Below are 20,829 nucleotides of genomic sequence, written 5' to 3'. Positions count from 1 at the left end.
AAGCTCAAATGACAATGTACTTAAAAAATATAAGATGTCTAAATTGTTAGGAAGTAGTTACTTTACAGATCACGTAAGAGGACATATTTAATATTCCACCCACGTCGTTTTCCTGTCTAATTGAAATCGATGTTACTTCAACGCTTACTGCTTGCAGCTCAGGTTTGTGTTCCACAAGGCAACAGCCCATGTGTTCAATCCTGTATTTTCTCTCTCACAGGCCCCCTGAGTACCTCCTGCGTCCCTGGACGGCGGGGATTAGCTGTGGATTTCAGGCATGCTGTGGAAGTTGCTGCTGCGATCCCAGCCTTGCAGGCTGTGTTCTTCCAGAAAGATGCTACCAGCTCCCAAACACAGACCTTTTTTAGCTGCCTTCACCTATACAACTGACCATCGGCCTAACAAGGAAAATCAAAGAACCGTGGAAAAGCTCCATCAGTTTTCAGTTGACATCAGGAAAATACGCAGATTAAAAGGATGGATCCTTTTGGAGGATGAGACCTACGTTGAAGAAATTGCAAATATTTTACAACAACTAGGTGCCAGTGAGACTGCAGTAGCCAGCGTTTTGGAACGCTGCCCCGAAGCCATTGTCTGCAGTCCAACCGCTGTTACCTCCCAGAGGGAACTCTGGCAGTCCGTCTGCAAAAGCGAGGAAGAGTTGGTCAAGTTAATAGAACAGTTTCCAGAATCTTTCTTTACCGTTAAAGACCCGGAGAACCGGAAACTGAATGTTCAGTTCTTTCAAGAGCTGGGACTCAAAAATGTGGTCATTAGCAGATTTTTGACAACTGCACCTAGTATTTTTAATAATCCTGTTGAGAAGAATAAGCAGGTGATAAGGATTCTCCAAGAGAGTTATCTAAATTTAGGTAGCTCTGAGACCAACATGAAAGTTTGGTTACTCAAGTTATTAAGCCAAAACCCATTCATTTTGTTAAATTCTCCAGCAGCTATAAAGGAAACGCTGGAATTTCTCCAGGAGCAAGGTTTCACAGACTCTGAAATTCTCCAGCTTCTGTCTAAACTGAAAGGGTTTCTCTTTCAACTTGGTCCAAAAAGTATACAGAACAGTATTTCCTTCTCTAAAAATGCTTTTAAATGCACAGATCACAACCTGAAGCAGTTAGTTTTGAAATGTCCTGCCCTTTTGTATTATTCCGTTCCCATTTTGGAAGAGAGAATTCAGGGATTATTGAAAGAAGGAATTTCCATAGCTCAAATAAGAGAAACGCCCATGGTTCTGGAATTAACACCGCAGATAGTGCAGTATAGGATAAGGAAACTGAATTCCTTGGGCTACAGAGTAAAGGATGGACACCTAGCCAGTCTAAATGGGACGAAAAAAGAGTTTGAGGCTAACTTTGGTAAAATCCAGGCCAAAAAAGGAAGGCCATTATTTAATCCTGTGGCACCGTTACATGTTGATGAGTAACTGGCTGATACTGCTTCCCTCTGGCGGTGCAGAGTGCAACTGCGTAGCAAAGACACAGGAGTCAGGCTGTTTGTAGGCACCAGTCATTTTACCTCGAAGTAAATATCCCCCAACTCACATGCAATATTAAAAAATATAAATTACATTTGTTTTAAATAAAAGTTGCTAATTTTGATCTTAGACTATTTTTTTAAAAAATCTTGTATTATTCAATGGCACATTAGTGTGATATAAATGAATCATTTCTAAGAAACTGACAAGTGTCAATTTTTAAAAAAAACAAACTTATTTTTATTGATTTCAGAGAGAGGGAGAGGAAGAGAGAAACATCAATGATGAGACAGCCCCTACTAGGAATCGAGCCTGCAACCTGGGCATATGCCCGGTTTGGGAGTCAAACCATGACATCCTGATTCATTGGTTGACACTCAACCACCAAACTAGGGAAACAAGTGTCTTTTTTAAATTTATCTAGCACATTTCATCTGGGATGTAGACCCAGCTTTCTTCCTCGCCACCAGCTCTGAAACATGGTGAGAGTTCTGTAGTGTTAAAGTGAAACATCAGCAGATTTCTAATACATTTTTTTTTAGAGAAAGCTGATTTTATCTCCCAGTTGGAATGAGTGTCTTTCAGAACCAAGAATTACTCATCCAGAAAGAACAACGAGAGCTTATTTGCATGGTCAGCTTGTTTAAAATTGACCATTTTTCTCTCTCATGAAGTGCTTTTAAGTGCATTCATTACTCTCCCCATTTACAGATGAGGAAACTGAAGCTTACAGAGGCCGCTCAGCTGCCAACTGACAGCCCAGATTTACTGTGATCCGGCTTCTTTTCAAACCTTGTGAGTAGAAAAAGGATTGCTTATGAGTTGGCATGAAAAAAGTCAACCCTCCCTGACCTGCCAAAAGAGTGAGTACCAACAAATTGAGGGATTTTCATGAAAACTTCTCTGTAAAATGCCTTCAATTTGAAATGATCTAATTCATATACATTGGAAGTACATGGAGCATTTTTAAGAACTTTCTGAAAATCCAGGTCTGCATAGAAAAGGCAAAGTGTGTGATGGTTGGTACTTGCGTAGCATTTCACATTTCTATTTCTAAATCTTGCCAAGATAAACATTACCCAGATAAAGACTGGCCCACTTTCAGCTGTGGAGTTTGAACTTTTAACCACCAAACAATTGACTCTGATAGTCAAGCCTCTGTGCACTATGTGTGCATGGCCTTTTCTTAAGGAAAATATTATGAAAAATGCAGGCCATGTCTTTAGCAAATGCAAGTAGCCCTCACTATCCAGTTCTGTTAAGTTCCTTAGGAAAGAAATCCACGCACCACTGAGAGCTAAGTACACTGTGCTCTGCAACACTGGGAGTTCGGTACCATTGTTTACTGGTCTACAGATGAGGAGATTTAGGCACACAGAGGGTTAGTTACTCACCCAAAATCTCATGGGGATGTTTGTTCAAGAAAAGGAATAGTAGTACAGTGGGAGCAGGTTGAGGGGCAAGGAGAGTGGTGCAGGATAAGATGAGTATTACACATCCATCTAAAGAGCAGAATCTCATTCTGAGTGCGATGGGAAACCCTTGGAGAAACTAGATGCTTTCAGTGGGGCTTTCTCAATGGTCTCAGTTTGAAATACATTGTATATTATGTGGTCACCTTTTAGATGTTAATTTTTTAGATATCTACTAGATATCTGAGCAGTGAGGTCAGAGGCAAATGCTAAAGTCCAGGATTGTGAGAAGTTAGGAATGGAGATAGACATCCAGGGGTCACCGGCATATCTATGAAATGTAAAGCTATGGCTCTCAATGAGCTTATCCAGAAACAAAGTGCAGGTTTGTAGCAGTGGCTGGCCATTCCTGGAAAGGGTTCACCAGTGGAAGTCTGCCAAGAAAAGAGGGCATGGTCAATAAGATTGAATGCCATGGAGATGCCAACTGAGATACAAACAGGTGACTAATGGACTTGGCAAGCAGGAAATCATTAGTTGGCCCTATATCAGGAGTCACTCTGGTGGACTGAGAAAGGTAGGAAAGCAACTGGAGTAGGTTGAAAGGCTAGATGAAGAGGAAGAAACTGCAGTTTTTTTCAAGAAAATTTTCTTTAAAGACTAGACTTTACTAGTACATACTGATGGGTATGACCCAAGAGAGATGGAGATGGAAAACTAGGTTTCATATCCTCCAGGAAGTGAAGGTCGGCACACTGGATAAGCGCACAGATACTAGTCCTGGTCTGAGTGTGGCATCAGGTGTAGGCAGGTTGATGGAGTGGGTGGTAGGTAGGAGAGTTATAAGAAAGTTTGTCAGAACTGAGTGACCCTGTGTGCTTTGTGGCCATTAATTTAGTCATTACAGCAGTGAAATTTAGGGGCACAGGCCTGCAAATATGACCGCCCCACGTTTGGTTTGCCAGTTGCAAGTGTTCAGGGTTCCTGTTCAGGGTTCTGGCTCTGGAGGAAGTTGCACACGAATGAGACTTGTACGTATTAATTTGGAAATATTGGGGTCAAGCGGGAGCCCAACTCAAGGGGAAGGACTCCACCCTGCTCTGGCCTTGCTCTCCCTTTTATTGAGACTATGGGATACACCCATATCCCTTTGGCAAGCAATTCCAATAATAGCCAATCAGCAAGGATTTACATAAAGCTAAAAGGTGGAAGTTGCTTAGCTCCCTTTCTCTCAACTAGACTGTGGGTGGTTGACTCTGACCTTTCAGAGCTTCAAGGTTGACCAGCCTTCCGGGTTCCTTGTCCACACCTCTCTTTTAGTGAAGCCAGTGGGCAGCTTCCAACATAGGCCCATATACAGAACTTGAGACACATACAGTTTTAAAAATACATTTGTAACTTACTCTAACTTGAAAAGACTAAGTTAAAATCCACATCAGCCTGTCGGGTTCGATTCTGGTCAAGGGCACATGCTTGGGTTGCGGGCTCTATCCCCAGTAGGGGCCGTGCAGGAGTCAGCAGGTGTTTCTCATCATTGATGTTTCTCTCTCCCCCCCTCTCCCTTCCTCTCTGAAATCAATAAAAATAGATTTTTTTAAAAAATCAATATATTGACTTTAAATTCCCTTAGACTAAATGTTACAACATTTTCCTTTGTAAACCTTTGAATCTGCCTTTTTCCATTATTGCATTTTTATTCAGATCTATGAATAAAATTTAAAATAATTCATAATCAACAACAGAGCAGGAAGAAATACTCTTACATAAAACCCTAGAGTCAAATTTTTATTTCCTGTGTGAAAAAAGACCCTAGTAACAAAATTATTTCCTTTAAGTCATTTAGTGGAATATAATTACACTAAACTCATTTCTGTGGCAAAATGTAATTAGCTGCCACAGTAAACATGGTCACAAGGAAGTTCAAGCTAGACAGCCTGGTAAATCTAGCACAGGCATCGTGAATGCCAACAGCAGAATGAAGGACTTGCTCCTGATGGCCCCATTTCTGTTTCTGGATCTAAGCTGGAGAAGTGACTTCCACTAATTCAGAAATTATATAGGAAATTCAACTAACATTGAAAGACTGTCCCATATTTGTACGAAGAGAATAAAGATATATCCTCAAAGTGATTAAATCAGATAATGTGTGGACAGCAACTGGTGGGTAAGTAGATGCCCAATATATATCCATTTTATACCTTACTCCAACTGGGTCCCATCCCTTTGAGTCACTTCTGCAGCGAGATGTCTGAGTTGGTTCCACAGCTACAGAGCGAAGTGCTCACTCCTTTGTAACTTCATCAGTTCCCAAATGTCAGCGTGCACAGGAATCACCAGCAGAGGTTAAATGCAGTCAGTCCTGCAGGCCCCACCCCAGAGATTCAGCAAGTTGGGGTAAAACCCAGAAAGCTACATTTTTAATCTTTATTAGAGTTGTTTAAAATATATTTGCATTTCATTTACTGTGTTGGCATCAAAATATATATATATATTCAGAGATGTTTTATCTTGTTTCTTCATTAACGTCAAAAATTTTTACTTTCTAAACTGCTATGTAACTAAAAATTTTAAGACTACCCTGTTTTAAAATTTCCTTTATTGCCTTAGACCTTGATGAAACATTTCATATTTTGTAGATCATAGTGTTTTATTAACAGATTCATGTATTCTTTTCTCATTCCTTTAATACAAAAAAAATCAGTCATCATTTATTTTTCATCTAAGTGCAGGACTCATAATATCAACATTATTAGATCAGTCATTCAGTGGGTCACACACAGTTACCCTCATTGTAAAAGCTGAATAACAGATACCTCCAGGTATGTACAGCTACCTTAGTTTCTTAAAGTGAACTAGTACTGTTTACAAGTCAAATGCTAATCTACAAAAAATAAACTGAGAAAGACTCAAGTGTACTGCTATACATATCAGATGGCAAGTTCATTTCAATGAGAACCTCCGTGACTAACTTCATTTGTACAATTCTCTGCTATCATTGCAAAAGCCTCTCCTGAACAAAGTTACAGTTTAGAATTTAAAAAAAACTCGGTAAGATAAAATGTACCAGGTGGCTTTTCTGTAGCAGAAATTAATCACAACCATTTTATTTTCCTCAAGCAATTTTAAAGATAAGCAAAGTTAAAAATAAATATGCAAGCATACAGTGAACTAAAGAATATTTAGAAATGCAAGTATAAAGCACAGCAGAACCTATGACTAGAGAAGATAAATTAGAAATATGACCTATTAATGAAATAATTTCTTTCAAACAGCAGGAAACAAGTACTCCACTACCATTATTTTAGGTCATTATTTGTGTTCATCTATTAATTTGGGGTTAAAAACAAAAACCGTTGCTAATTATGACATCTGACCAGATATACCAACAAGTAAGTATACCTGAAATAACGCGGCATAAAATAAAAGACCATTTAATTTCTGATGAATTGAACTCATTAACAACTTTTCCATTTTATATACTGTAGAAAAGTCCAAGAACCTTTGTATATTTGCTTAAAATCCCTGGTGGTATTTAAGAAAGTTTTGAAAAGTAATGTTCTTACCCAGTTCGTAATCCACATTATTAATGTAAAAATTGTTTGTTGTTTATAAACAGTTCAGCTGTGGGTGCGAAAGTGATCTGTTTTAAGTTCTCAGGGAGGCTATTTCACTTACATATTTACTCCAGAGCATCAGACCTTTCCTTCCCTCCCTTGCAAGGGGAAAAAAAAAAAAAAAAAAAAAAATCTTCAGAATGGAGGCAAATATCTGGACTTAAGTATGAACTAAGATTTCTTTTTCAGGATTGGATTATAAACCTTAGTTAGAGGAATGCCAAATGTGTGTGTGTGTGTGTGTGTGTGTGTGTGTGTTTGCATACACACACACACACTCACACACACACATACATATATATATACACACACACACATATATATATATATGCCACTTTTAAATTTCTTATGAAACAACAAAAAGATGAATTTCAGCTAAGTCATATTCTTTGAGAATGAATGAGACATGATGAGATATGTTAAGACATGACACACTTATCCGCAATCAAAAACTTCAGTTCCCTGCCTGAATTTGACTTTGAAAATGGTACAAAGTCTACAGCTGCTTTAAAGGATGGTGAGATAATATTTTAAAAGCCTATTTAAAAACCATTGAAAGCACTTACATATTTTACATTCAAAACTAATCCATGGAGCCCATTTCATTCCATTTAAAAGGCAGCTCCCACATATTTGTGGCTCTTTTACCATGTTTTTAAAAGACCCGCTTATAATTTAAGCCATCCAAATGTAAAATAAATGTGAAGTATTCTTTTTATATCTGGGATGTTCTGTTCTAGGTAATTATTTGAAAACTGAAAATTATTTGTCCATCCTTAATCTGAAACTTCCAACAAAGCTTCTGACTAGCAAAGACATGTTGCTTAGGCACTGTGAGGTGTACTGATGATGGAGCATGAACCCAGGTTGAAGCATATTGTCTGGTCATAACTACAGACAGATAACAAAAAGTTAACCACTATCTAATCTAAGAGCAAGGAATTCCTTTACCCCACAACTCCTGAGATTCTTAAAGAGGGAAAACTGATCTCATACAAACAACTTTTAAGAGAATCCATATATAATTCGAAGAACTGCACAATTAGGGTGCTAGAAAAGATGTTTTCTTTTGTAAGGCATCGATGATGAAATAAATATAATGTATATCTAACAAAAGATGGTTAACACTCGGGATCATAAAACCCTTTATCTTTTCTTTTAAATTTCTCTAAATCTTGCTACTTTTACCAGCTTAAATAAAAAAAGAATGCCTCTTGGCCTAATCAACTATCATTATAAAAAAACTAAGACATCTGAAACTAGTAGGCACATCAAAATTACAGTTTATGTAGTTCAAGGTTCCCTTTTGAAGGGACAGATGTGTTACCTGGCACATTATACATATGGAATTGTAAAGATCATCCACTAAATTCAACTTTCACATTTTTAGTTAAACTAAAAGACTTATAGTAAATACTCAAATATATCTTCAGTTACAGCTGATAGGTGTAACATTTTACCAGATAAAAAGCTGGAAGTTAAGTATGAGAAACCTTCATACACTGTGCTAGTATTGGTCTCTTCTTTTTAGACGAAAGCCAGTCATCAATACTTTCAACACAGCAGTTTAAGAAGATAAACGTCCAAAACAGTTGACTTAGTTGTAGTCCATAATTTAGCAATTCAATGCCACTGGCATCATAATGCTGTAGAGAGCAAGCGTATCTCCATGTTTTAGTCAGATTTGTCTTTCTTCTTTCCTGTTAAGGGCACTTTGTTTACAACCGCAGACCCAACAGCAGTAACACCTCCAGCCACAGCAGACACGCCCCCTTTCACCAGCCCTATTCCCATGGAAGGCACAGTTGTAACAGCTGTTTTGGTCACCTCCAGACTCTTTCCACCAATCCAAGCCACGCCACCAATGGTGGCACCAACAGCTCCTTTTGTAACACTGAAAATACCGCCAGTCACACGAGACAACATGCCTGGTTGCTGCTGTGGGTGATCTTTCATTGATCCTAATGAGAAAATAGAATGATATTGTTAGATATGTCTACAAAAAACATTACAAATCAAGTAACCTAAGACTTCCTAACAATCAGAAGGTTGTTTTGAAAGTTCGACCACATTACAAATGTTCATGTTCAGCAATGTCTAAATTTTTAAAATCCAAATTTTTTACTTAAACTATTTGAGTAATAAACATAGTTAATATAAATTTTTAAATAGCTGAATTAAAAGGCTTAAGATATAGATAAGCATTTGAATATACCATAGTCATGCCTTACCTATGGTTTCCCTTGGTTTGAAAATATTAAATGGCAAATTACAGAAATAAACAATTCATAAGCTTTAAATTGTGTACCATTTTGAATAACATGATGAAATTTTTACCCATCCCCCCCATCCTGCCTAAGAGGTGAAAAATAACCAATGTCCATCACAATAAGATAATTTGAGAGAGGGAGACCACATTCATGTAATTCTTTTACAGTATATCGTAATTGTTCTTATTATTATTGTTCATTTTTTGCCATGTCTGATTTATAAAGTGAGTTTTATCATAGGCATATATGTATAGGAAAAAAACATAGTATTCATAGGGTTTGGTACCATCCAACGTTTCAGGAATCCACTGGGGGGGGGGGGGTAATCCCCTGTGCATAAGGGAGAACTACTGCATTAAGTATAAAATTATGATGGAAAGGATTACATAATTTGTCATTCTTTTGTAATCACGGTCAAGGTCAGTTATACTAGAGAAGGAGGAAAATCCTGATCTCAGGATAAAACATAACTGCTTCACATGGAGTACTTCATATAGGATCAGACTGCTAGGCTAAATTTGGTGCACAAGCATTTAATGAAGATAGTTTTTCTCAGTCAAATCCAATAAATATTAATGCTATTGATCTAATTACAGTGTACTCTTAATCAACACCCTATAAATTATCTACTTTGCAGACTACTGTTGTTTAGCAGGTTGCTATGCACAGCCATTCCCTGGAGGTCATGCTCCTGGAGAGAGTTTATCTCTTTCCTAGTGACTTTCTCACAAAGTCCTTATTAACTTTTTCACTGAGCCCTAACTTCTTTTCAGGGCTCCAGCCCTAAAAAATAAAACAAGGGAAACAGGTGAGGTGATAATTTTCTAGATTATTTCTCCAGCAAACTAAAGCTTAGTTACCTCTATCCTCTTTTAGGCTTAAGTATGAACTTTTCATTGTGTTTATTTTCCTAGTGATTTCATTTTTGTCTGCTAACATAAATATAGGAAGAAAGTTTTGGACAATGGGTAACAGATCTGGGAATAAAATACAATACCTAGGGCTAGAAGTTCAGCCTTAGCCTCTTCCCAGAGACATCCCCTAATCTATCTTTTCTGTAAGTCACTTAGCAGTCCTATTCTCCAATTTGATTCTCTTACCTAATATGACTGCCCTGTACAAACATGCAGTTGTCAAAAGAGATCACTTCGAATTAAAGTGTAATAATATTCTACACCAAAACCACAAATAGAAAATGCCCATCAAGACATTTAGCTCTACAGTTAGTATTTCCAAGGATTGCTGAAGTAAAGGTAAGAATAAAATGATTCATGATATAACAATTTCCAAACTAAAGAGAATTTAAATTAAGCAGACCCTAAGACCATGTATAATATAGGAAAAGAGAGCTATCCATTATTAATAACTAGAGGCCCAGTGCACGAAATTCATGCATGGGGTAGAGGGGACGTCCCTCAGCCCAGCCTGCACCCTCTCCAATTTGGGACCCCTCAAGGGATGTCCGACTGCCCAGTGGGATTGGGCCTAAACGGGCAGTCAGACATCCCTCTCACAATCCAGGACTGCTGGCTCCCAACTGCTCACCTGCCTGACTTTCTGCTTGCCCCTAACCACTTCTGCCTGCCAGCCTGATCACCCCCTAACCACTCCCATGCCAGCCTGATTGATGTCTAACTGCTCCCCTGCCAGCCTATTTGCCCCCAACTTACCTCCTCTGCTGACCTGGTCACCCCTAACTGCCTTCCCCTGCAGGGTTGATCACCTCCAACTGCCCTTCCTTATAGGTCTGGTGCCTTCCAACTGCCCTCCCCTGCTGGCCATTTTGTGGTGGCCATCTTGTGTCCACATAGGGGCAGGATCTTTGACCACATGGGGGCAGCTATTGTGTGTTGGAGTGATGGTCAATCTGCATATTACTCTTTTATTAGATAGGATGAGATGAAATGACAGGAATTTAACAACAAATCACAAGTACCTCTTTTTTTGTTAGTTTGTACAGTATCAACACTAAACAGTCCAACTTTCCTCAGCATCCCACCCATTCTTATTTACAAATTAAATAATATTCTTGTGAAATGGTCTTAAAATAAGAGTAACAGAAAAATAAATTTTACATGTACTCATTCACCAAAATCTGTTTTCTTTTAGAGGCTAAAAAGGTTTATTATAGATTATTTTTGGAATGTATTTACTGACAAGGTAGTTATTTTTTAAATCTAATAAAAAACAATCTGAACTTGGATTCAATAGGATATTTGTTCTATTTTTAGTGTTACAAATGCATACTTACCTTCTGGTGGTTCATCACTAAGGTATGATGGGATTTCTTGTTGATTTTTATCTGCCTGATTCATGATCTGAAAAAACACACACACATTTCATTTTAACCTCAACATGGGAGACTGCCACTGATCACATGCTCAATTAAGACTTAATCAGCTTTATTCAGATAACATTTTAAAATGCCCATCACAAGAATACTTGTTTCTCTCTTGTGGTATTTAAGACATACTTTTAAACTAGTAGACAATATAAATCTTATCTCAAACTAGAGGCCCGGTGCATGAAATTTGTGCAGTGGTTGGGGAGTGTCCCTCAGTTCAGCCAGCTCCCTCTCCAATCTGGGATCCCTCTCACAATCCAGAACTGCTGGCTCCCAACCACTTGCTTGCTTGCCTGTCTGTCTGCCAGCTTGATTGACACCTAATTGCTTCCCTGCCGGCCTGATCAACGCCAACTGCCCTCCCCTGCAGATCCAGTCGCTTTCAACTGCCTTCCCCTGCTGGCCTGGACACCCCTAACTACCTCCCTTGCCAGCCTTGTCACCCCTAACTGTCCTCCCCTGCAGGCCTCGGGTCCCCCCCAACTTTCCTCCCCTACAAGCCTGGTCCCCCTAACTGCCCTCCCTGTAAGCCTGGGTGCCCCTGCAACTGTCCTCTCCTGCAGGCCTGGGCACCCTCAATTGCCCTCCCCTACTGGCCCAGTCACCCCTAACTGCTCTACCTTGCAGGCCTGGTCCCTCTCCTGCTGGCCTGATCGCCCACAACTGCCCTCCCTTGCTGGCCATCTTGTGTCCACATGGGGGCGGCCATCTCTGACCACATGGGGTGGTCATCTTGTATGTTGGAATGATGGTCAATTTGCTATTACCTCTTTATTATATACCTGTTTCCACGAAAATAAGACAGTGTCTTATATTAATTTTTTCTCCCAAAGTTGCGCTAGGTCTTATTTTCAGGGGATGTCTTATCTTTTCACGTGCTAGGTCTTATTTTCGGAGGATGTCTTATTTTCGGGGAAACACGGTAGAATACCAACCAAAGAATGGCAGGCATTGTATAGTACACGTTTTCCTGTTTTATTGCTGCTTCAACTTAAAGTGAAGATGACTAAAGAAAGTTGGAAGGTGGGGGTTTGCAGACAAAAATTTTAAGTGCTTCCTCTTACAGAATATTGGCTAACTCAACTGTAATTTATTTCCAAACAGAGTTAGAGAAACGCGTATGACTAAAATTTTTTCTATCTGAAAATTTTCTTTAAAAATATGCCATCCTTCTATAGAGATGATACCATCAGTCTGAATCACTAAGAAGAATTTTGATTACTTTTTTATGTTGTTTTTAAAGCTCTAATAAGTAAGTAGCAAAAGAGTCCAAAATCTATGGGGAAAAATGTACTATGATTACCTCTAAGTAGTAAAAGAACTATGCTAGGGTGAAGAAAACATAAACTCCTTTCCCTATTTCCTTTATGAATTTTTAAAAGTCTTTGTCAAAGTATTACATATATATGTCCCCCCTTCTTCCCTATTGACACCTTCTAGCCCGCCTCCCACCCCAGGCCTTCACCATCCTATTGTGTGTGACCATGGGTTATGCATATATGCAATCAAATTCTTTGGTTGATCTCCTTTACTATTTTAAAATATTTGCTTTTATAGTCACTTGACTAAGTAAAAATTAAAACAAGTCAAGACTGGTCTAAAATTTTCTTGCTTGGCCAGAAAGTGGGGTTGTGGTCCCAGCAGTCCACTAAGTATTCTGGACTATCGAGGCGCTAATAAGGCCAGGTGGTGGTTAGCTTTTAACTTTTGAGTGAGTTGGGGAGCCAATAAAAGGTACTGAACAGAGAGGAGTGATATTTCTGATTTATACTTTTAAAAACAACAATTCTGGCTATTGTGGGAGAACATGCAATAGGAGAGCAAGAATAAGCAGACCTCTTAGGAGACTTAGAATAATGCATTCAAGGTTCATACATATTGCAGAACAGAGTGGTTTAAGTGGTCAAAGGAAAGTTGGGGAAGTTTCCCTTTCCTTAATGATTCCTAATGATTTTGAAGTACTGAATGATCAGATAAAAACTCAACCATATTTCCTTCTGTAGCTCAATAATTACGGCAAAGTTAGTAAATGAGGGTAAGAGAATAGTGTTTGTGAGAAGTGGGATTTTTCAAAGGTAATTTTAACTATGTAATTCAACTTGCAGTGCCTTTAAAACCTAAATCCTGTGTAAGTTGGGACTTCACTGTATCCCAGAGTCCTGCAGCACCTGCCAGTGTGCTTACATATCTTTCAGTTACTGTAGTGACTCGGGCCACTTACCAAGAACACCTATCTTATGCTGGTTTTTGAATTTAGCAGATCATCCCATACACACTTGAGATTTAACCTGTTAACCGGGGAGTTCCCTTTTTAATTACACAACTTGTAAGGGGCTCGTACTCTTTCACTAGGACGTGTCAGTACGTCACGCCCGGAGGACGTAATTTCATATTATTATTTTTTATTTATACTTAATTAAAATAAGTGAAATATATGTTTTTTCGTTTATTTATACATAAAGCACAAAGGAAAATACAAAATTACAAATAGAAAAGAATACCAACAAAAAAAATGGAAACATCGAATTAAAGAATTATAAATTTTACAAACAATTATAAAGATTACAAAAAATATATACCGTCCCTCTCAGGGCACAACATATATTTCAAGGACATATTCATACGTCCTACCCGTACCCGATATTGTTTACGTTTGACGTATTTATAGGTCCCACTCGGTTAAAGTGATAGTAAAGGGGAGAACCAAGATGGCGGCATAGGCAAAAAGCTATACTTACTGCCTCTCACAACCACATCAAAATTACAACTAAAAGGCAGAACATCTACCACCCAGAACTGCAGCAAAGCTGGCTGAGTGGAAGTTCCACAACTAGAGAAGTGAAGAAAGCGCATTGAGACTGATTGGCAAAGTTCATTCTGTATTGGAGAGAGTATGGGGCAATGGGGCACTGGTCCACTGCTGGTGGGAGAATCTGCCTGAAGAAGCACTCAAAAGAATACCTTGCCTCCAGCCATGCAGCATGCCAGCAACAGCCAGAAGAGCATTCATGGTCCTCTGACACCAAATCAGAGCTGCTGCTAGGATGAGTAAGGTCTGCAAAGATAACTCTCTACCGAGCAAGGCCAAGGGCATAGCCTCCAGGGAGGCTGGCATGGAGCCATCAATGAGAGGGAGCTCAAAAACGGCTCTTAGGAATATTTTAAAGATATATGAAATAAAAACTAAAAAAGTAGGCCTGAGATCTTCACAGTATTATTTTTAAAAAGCAAAACAATAAAATACTATTTAAAAGTAATAATAATAAAGAAAGTAAAGTGATAGTAAAGACATGTAATCTCTGACAAAGAACAAAAACAAAATATCAGGTGAAGCATTCCTGGGAGGAGTTCTTGACTGATGCTCTACCCACTAAGCCAAACAGGTTAGGGCAAAAGAACTTGTTTTTGAACAGCTGTATTTGAAGATGCCTTCAGGGCATCCACAGAGGTTTAGCAGGCAATAGGATTTAAGGGGCTTGAAACTCAGCATGAGTCTGACTTGAGATCCTGAGAGTGGTTTGAAGTGATAGCTGAAGCTGTGGGAGGAGGGTGATATGATCAAGGAAAAGAGAAGTAAACTGATAACTGGACTGCTCATATTTAAGAGGTGAAAAAAAAAAAGCCAACAAAAGAAAAAAATATACCAGGAGATGAATAGTCAAATGAGTACACCCTCATGGAAGGCAAGAGATGAATTTATATGCTTTCTAAAAACACACACGGCAGACATTAAAATAATTTATGAAGATCAAATACTATGGGGAAAAGATAATGTTGCATTTAGAAAATATATCATTGATGCAGCTTTTTAAAAAATAAAGAGGAATATATCATTGATCCAGCTTTTTAAAAAATAAAGACTGGAAGAAAGTATACTAGAGGTTGCCAGTATGGAGATGGGGGGCGCGGAGAGATTATACACACATACACTCACAAAGTATTTCTACATAGATGAATATATTTTAATTTTCTACAGATATTGCTTTTGAAATGAGAGAAAAATACATATTTTTAAATATATATTTTATTGATTTTATACAGAAAGGAAGGGAGAGAGATAGAAAGCTAGAAACATCGATGAGAGAGAGTCATCGATCAGCTGCCTCTTGCACACCCCCCACTGTGGATATGCCCACAACCAAGGTACATGCCCTTGACCGGAATCGAACCCGGGTCCCTTCAGTCCCCAAGCCGATGCTCTATCCATTGAGCCAAACCGGTCTCGGCGAAAAATACATATTTTTAAATCTTAGAAATCAGTGATATACATAAAGGACATTTTTCAAGATTATATATACAGTTCATCTGCCTAGTTATTCTAGGTTTTCATCCTTAAATCAAGTTGGTCATCTGAAAACAATGTACTTGAATCATAAAAGCTGACTGGAGGAAAATGACATCACGGAGTTTTATTACTGGTTATGTCCCTGGGAAGGAAATCGTGACAAACAACCTTATGCAGGCTATTACTACACTAACTGTACCACACTGTTAAGGAATTACCCACATTTCTTTAGAGCTATTCAGAAACCATTAGAGGTATTCAGAAAACTTTCCCCCCCCCAAAAAAAATACTTAGCATGTTTTCTTCTTTTTTGAGACCTGGCTTCCAGGACTCTTAGTTAAAATTTCTGCTCAACTAGCTAAGTTCCTGTGGCCTGGATAGTGTGTCCCATTTTCCTCATCCCCAACTCCACACCACCTTGAGACTTCACTGTAATTGCTATTTTCTCTGGTCTGCAATTTAAATATCTTACTTATATTGTTACCATTTTGTTGGTACATGTTTTTGCTGTAAACAGACACAAAGTATTTATGGATTTAGTGGGATAAAAATATAATTTGAATCCACATTAATTTTAAGCATCACAAAAATGCATAACAATATATGGTCCAACTTTTTGGTTAAAAACAAACAAAAATTTTAAGCTAGAATCGTGCTTTTCAGATGTACATCTTTAAGATTAGGCAATATATGCCAGGGGCTTCAAGAACCACACGAGAGACAGGCTACTTGCGTTTTAATTTAAAATACTATTTAATTTTTTTTTTTAAAGGATTTGGTGTGTGTGTTTTTTTAAATATATTTTATTGATATTTCACAAAGAGGAGGAAGGGAGAGAGATAGAGAGCTAGAAATGTCGATGAGAGAGAAACATCGACCAGCTGCCTCTTGCACACCCCCTACCGGGGATGTGCCCGCAACCAATGTACGTACATACCCTTGACCAGAATCGAACCTGGGACCTTTCAGTCCGCAGACCGACGCTCTACCAAAACCGGCTTCGGCTATTTAATTTTTAAATATACACTAATTAAAAAGAGAAAAGCACTTGAAAATTTTTAAAGATTACTAGACTTCCAAGAAATTTCATTCTAGCCTGGAACTGATTCAGGGTATACTCAGATTTACCAGCTCTCTTCCCAGCCCAACCACATCCCCATCTCCCCCATGACTTTGCCCTTACCTTTGGAGTAATAGGGTAGAAAAGCTTGACATACAGGAATCTAGATACTATTCTACAAAAACACCCACAGTTACACTGAACATTGTTAGCTAAAGTTACCAACAGGATTATCAATAAACAATAAAATTAGAAAAGATGGAGTTCTGCCAGGCCAGAAGCCTGACGAGGATCTTATTAGGGGGCTCTGAAAGTCGTAGGAGGCTGTAGACGTGTGTGTGGGGTGTGTGTGTGTGTGTGTGTTTGAGTTTCTTGTACATCATTGGTAGTAACAGCAAGTATGCAGTATTAAAATTCCTCTAGAACAATTAGGGTAATAAAAATTGTGTAAATGCCATATGTAGAATATTTTTCTAAATTCTCAATTTGGTCACAAGATACCAAATTACCTTAAAAGGGTATTTTTTGGCTAAAATCCTTAACTATCTATGCCATCTGCACTTTTTACTCACATATACCATTACAAACTTCTCCACACGTTTGTCAAACTTTTGGGGATATCACCTCTTTATGGATATTATCACTTTCTCACTAAGGATAAATACTTTTTACATTATCATCCTGTTCATTATCATTATTACAAGGGGGCTATTTCTCTTAAATTGGGGATTATGAAGACAAACATACCCTTATTTAACTCTTAAAATTATGAGGAGTAAATAATCTGCTAGTAAAATTTATAAGTATATAACACATGGAGGCAAAAGTAACAATGTTACCCTTATACAGAATTATTAAACTCTATGTAAACTATCTGCCCTAAATTCACTGAGTCATTACCTTACCCACCACACATTTGAGTCCCTACTATGTGCCAGGCATCTATCAGGCACTGAAGATTTCAGTGTGATTAAGGACACAGGACTACTCTCAACCAGAGTTTACAATCCAGTTTGGATACACTTTCCCTGCACTTATCAATTTAGTTTCATTCAAAACCAAACAAAAAAAAAATATGCTCTCTAGGAATTCATAATGCAAACAAGTTTCTTTTGCAAACAATACACTTTTCTAAGGAAGGCAAAAACAGAAAACAGCCTTTAGGGTAGAACAAATTTATGAACATTTTACTATTTGGTCCTGATGTGAGAACAAACTACCAACTTAAAACTGGTTATAAGTTTGTGCTTTTTTTTTTAAACAAACTGAAATGTGCAGGACTTGTCCAGTACAATAATATCACTGTTATTGCAGCTGGCAAATATATTGAGCAAGGATTAATAACACTTTTTCCTAGAGGATTTTTTTTAAAAATATTTTTTATTGATTTTTCACAGAGAGGAAGGGAGAGGGATAGAGAGCTAGAAACGTCGATGAGAGAGAAACATCGACCAGCTGCCTCTTGCACACCCCCTACTGGGGATGTGCCCGCAACCAAGGTAGATGCCCTTGACCGGAATCGCTCTATCCACTGAGCCAAACCGGTTCCGGCAAGAGGATTATTTCTTCCAATAATATAAATAAGTAAACAAATGTCTCTTAGGAAGCTTTCTTTTTAAAAGGAAAACAGATGAATCAATGTTGTTTGTATCTATAACACTTTACATATATGTAAAGTCTGCATTAATAATGAAAATAAAGTTTGAAAGGAGTGCATAAATTTGCCTGTGGTTAAACCCCTCTATATGTACCAAAGAAATCTAAACAGCACTTAACAAGCTGTATAAAGCTTTCCACAAAATCCAGCGTAGAGCAGTTTACTTTAAATGCCACTTCAAAAACCTGTTATTAAACAGTAAGTGCTAATTTCCCTATAAAAAGACTATAACTGAATTAGTTTAATTCTTCTTCATATTCTATTATATAGAAACTTTGCCACATCCTCATTCCCATGTGAGGGTGAGTTCTTTGCCAAATAACTACAAGGAGTTTCAAATATATATTTATGCAGGACTTTAACACACATACACCAACAAGCAGTGTATAGAAAACACCAGCTTACTATTTTTAGGCTTCTCTAGTTAACCAAGTATCCTGAACAGGCTGCTTTTAAGATGGGCCTTGCCTATTCAATCAACAGCAAATTGACTATAAGAAATGCACTGAATCTGGCAGGAAAGAAAAAAATAATCTGCCAGTAAAACTTGTGATTGCCTAGTGATTGACAGTATCAAAATGGCAATTTTTAAAAAATACATTTTTATTGATTTTGTGCAGAGAGGAAGGGAGAAAGATAGGGAGTTAGAAACATCGATGAGAGAGTCATCGATCAGCTGCCTGTTGCACAATCCCTACTGGGGATATGCCCACAACCAAGGTACATGCCCTTGACCAGAATCAAACCCGGGACCCTTCAGTCCCCAAGCCGACACTCTATCCATTGAGCCAAACCTGTCTCGGCCAAAATGGCAATTTTTAAGTGTTGCCCTTAAATGAAAACATTAAGCAGCAATACAGTACACTAACAAACCAGATAACCAGTACATCAACCATCTTCATAAGTTATTACCTCATTAGCTCAACAGGTATTTGTGTGCCTACTATGAGTCAGACACTGTATTAAGTACGGGGGTTCAGCCTGAACAAGCATATAAAGGCCCTCCTCTGAAGGTGTTTATATATATAATCCAGTGAGTTATCTTCAGGAAGTAGCAAAACAGCAAATATTGACTGAAACAAAGAAAGGTAAAGATTTCCCTGTATTTAAAAAAAAAAAATCTAACACACACACACACACACACACACAAAGAACTATTGTACTTCAAGCTTTTCTAACGATGTGCCTACATGTGGACAATTTTTCACTGACCGTGGTTTCTGGTACATTTATTGTAATAATGACTAAAGAAATAAAAGTAAAAAAAAATCCAAACAGGATGCATATGGATTTATTAAAGGTTACTCCTCTCTTAAAAAACAACAACAGGTATGGACATACAGTCATGTACAGGTTGATGCGTTCATATTCCTGAGCACCCACACCAGAGGAAGTTTTAAAGGCTAAACAACAGCAGATAGCAAATAATCACAGGTAGTAAACATTTTCATTTGGAATCGGCACGGTGTTCACAAGGGCGTAACAGATCAAATAATTTTCCTTTTCCTAGGTGTTTGTGAGCCTTTCCCAGCGGCCCCGTCTCCCCACACTGGTCCCTTTAGGTACTAGCAAGTCTTTTTTTTTTTTTTTCTTCTCTCCCTTTAGCAGAGGGAGTGACGTGGCAGGAGAGGCAGAAAATAACCCTCGAGGAGCCGTGGCTAGAGCTGGGCGCAGCACCTCCCTCGGCTCCACGTTGTACACCCCGCACACCCCCGCTCCCACAGGGTCCCAGGATCCCTGTCTCCGCACACAGAAGAGGCGATCTGTTTGGGAGACGGGATCTGATGGGAAGCGGGAGCTTGGGAACCGGTCTAGCGTGTGCTTAGCAGGCTCGGTGCTAATTGAGCCTCGGGAGACGAATGCGCCAGCGGTCCCCTGGCACCCCCCGGCGCCGCCAGCGCCTCTCCGGCCCCGCACTTGGAGGTTTAGGTTAGGCGCGGGGGTGAGAGCTTTTCTCCCTGGGCAGCGCCCGGGGAATGTCCACCGGGGACCAAGGTTCGTGCGCCCGAACCCCAGGGAGCGGCTTATCAACAGGTCAGGAGGCAGCGGGGCGGGGAGCCCGGCACAGCCGCTCGGCGGCATCCCTCTCCTCTCCTCTCCTCTCCTCTCCCCTCCCAGGCGGATGACTCCCCCATTCTCCCAGCATGACACCCAACGAGCTAGGAAGCCAGGCGGAGACCTGCCAGGCGAGACCCCAATCTCACACCGCGGCGGGGGAGCCGGGGACAGGTGAAGAGGGATGACTCCGCCAGCGAACCTCCGTCGACCCCCCAACATCGCCCAGCCCCTCCCCCTTTCCAGCTCGGTGCTCCCCAAGGCCCCACTGGCGGCAGCCAGGCCCGGACAGCGGGGCGGTGAGGTGCAGAGCTAACGGAAGGAGGCGACCGACCGAGAGGGGGGCCACAAGCCGGGACGGTGCCCCCCGCCCAGCCAGCCGACTTACCGCCGAGGTCGGGGCCGCCGCCTGGGCCGGGGCCGGCGGAGGGAGCGGGCAGAACCGAGAAGAGCCGAGGCGGCTGGCACGGCGGGCACAGCCTCGGGCGGTTGCGGGCTCCGGAGGCGCCTCCTCAAGCCGTGAAGCCAAAGACTCCGTGGACGGCGGCGCTGGCCTCTGGCTGCGGACGTGGCGCCCGCCGCGACCCGCCCCCTCTGCCGCCTCGACAGCTCCCGCCTCCTCCCGCGACTCGGACGCCAACGCGCA

At 39.9% G+C, this 20,829-nt stretch overlaps 2 protein-coding genes across 2 annotated transcripts in view; one reads left to right on the top strand and one right to left on the bottom strand.

Moving 5' to 3' along the window:
* Window positions 1-20,829, top strand: part of MTERF2 (mitochondrial transcription termination factor 2) — a 45,820-nt gene that overhangs the window by 6,374 nt on the left and 18,617 nt on the right. The window contains exon 2 of the mRNA XM_084880140.1: window positions 221-6,604. Coding sequence (XP_084736266.1) covers window positions 278-1,435 — 1,158 coding nt within the window. The 5' untranslated portion in view covers window positions 221-277 and the 3' untranslated portion in view covers window positions 1,436-6,604. Of the gene's footprint in view, window positions 1-220 lie in introns of the transcript that reaches the window.
* TMEM263 (transmembrane protein 263) lies at window positions 5,309-20,819 on the bottom strand. Its single transcript, XM_084880158.1, has 3 exons — window positions 20,572-20,819; window positions 11,034-11,100; window positions 5,309-8,473 (listed from the first exon to the last, which is right to left on the bottom strand). Exons 2-3 carry the CDS (start codon window positions 11,095-11,097, stop codon window positions 8,187-8,189), a joined length of 351 nt encoding a protein of 116 aa, XP_084736284.1. The 5' UTR covers window positions 11,098-11,100; window positions 20,572-20,819; the 3' UTR covers window positions 5,309-8,186.

This window comes from Pipistrellus hanaki (genome assembly GCF_964339955.1).
Source record: "Pipistrellus hanaki genome assembly, chromosome: 3".
Taxonomy (NCBI): domain Eukaryota; kingdom Metazoa; phylum Chordata; class Mammalia; order Chiroptera; family Vespertilionidae; genus Pipistrellus; species Pipistrellus hanaki.
This window is presented reverse-complemented; position numbering and strand designations above follow the sequence as displayed.

Bases quoted from the DNA above. Each gene is read 5' to 3' on its own strand.
- TMEM263 (XM_084880158.1), bottom strand. From the start codon at position 11,097: ATGAATCAGGCAGATAAAAATCAACAAGAAATCCCATCATACCTTAGT. The intron at 8,474-11,033 runs GTAAGTATGCAT...TTTTCTCATTAG, and splicing joins TAGTGATGAACCACCAGAAG to GATCAATGAAAGATCACCCA.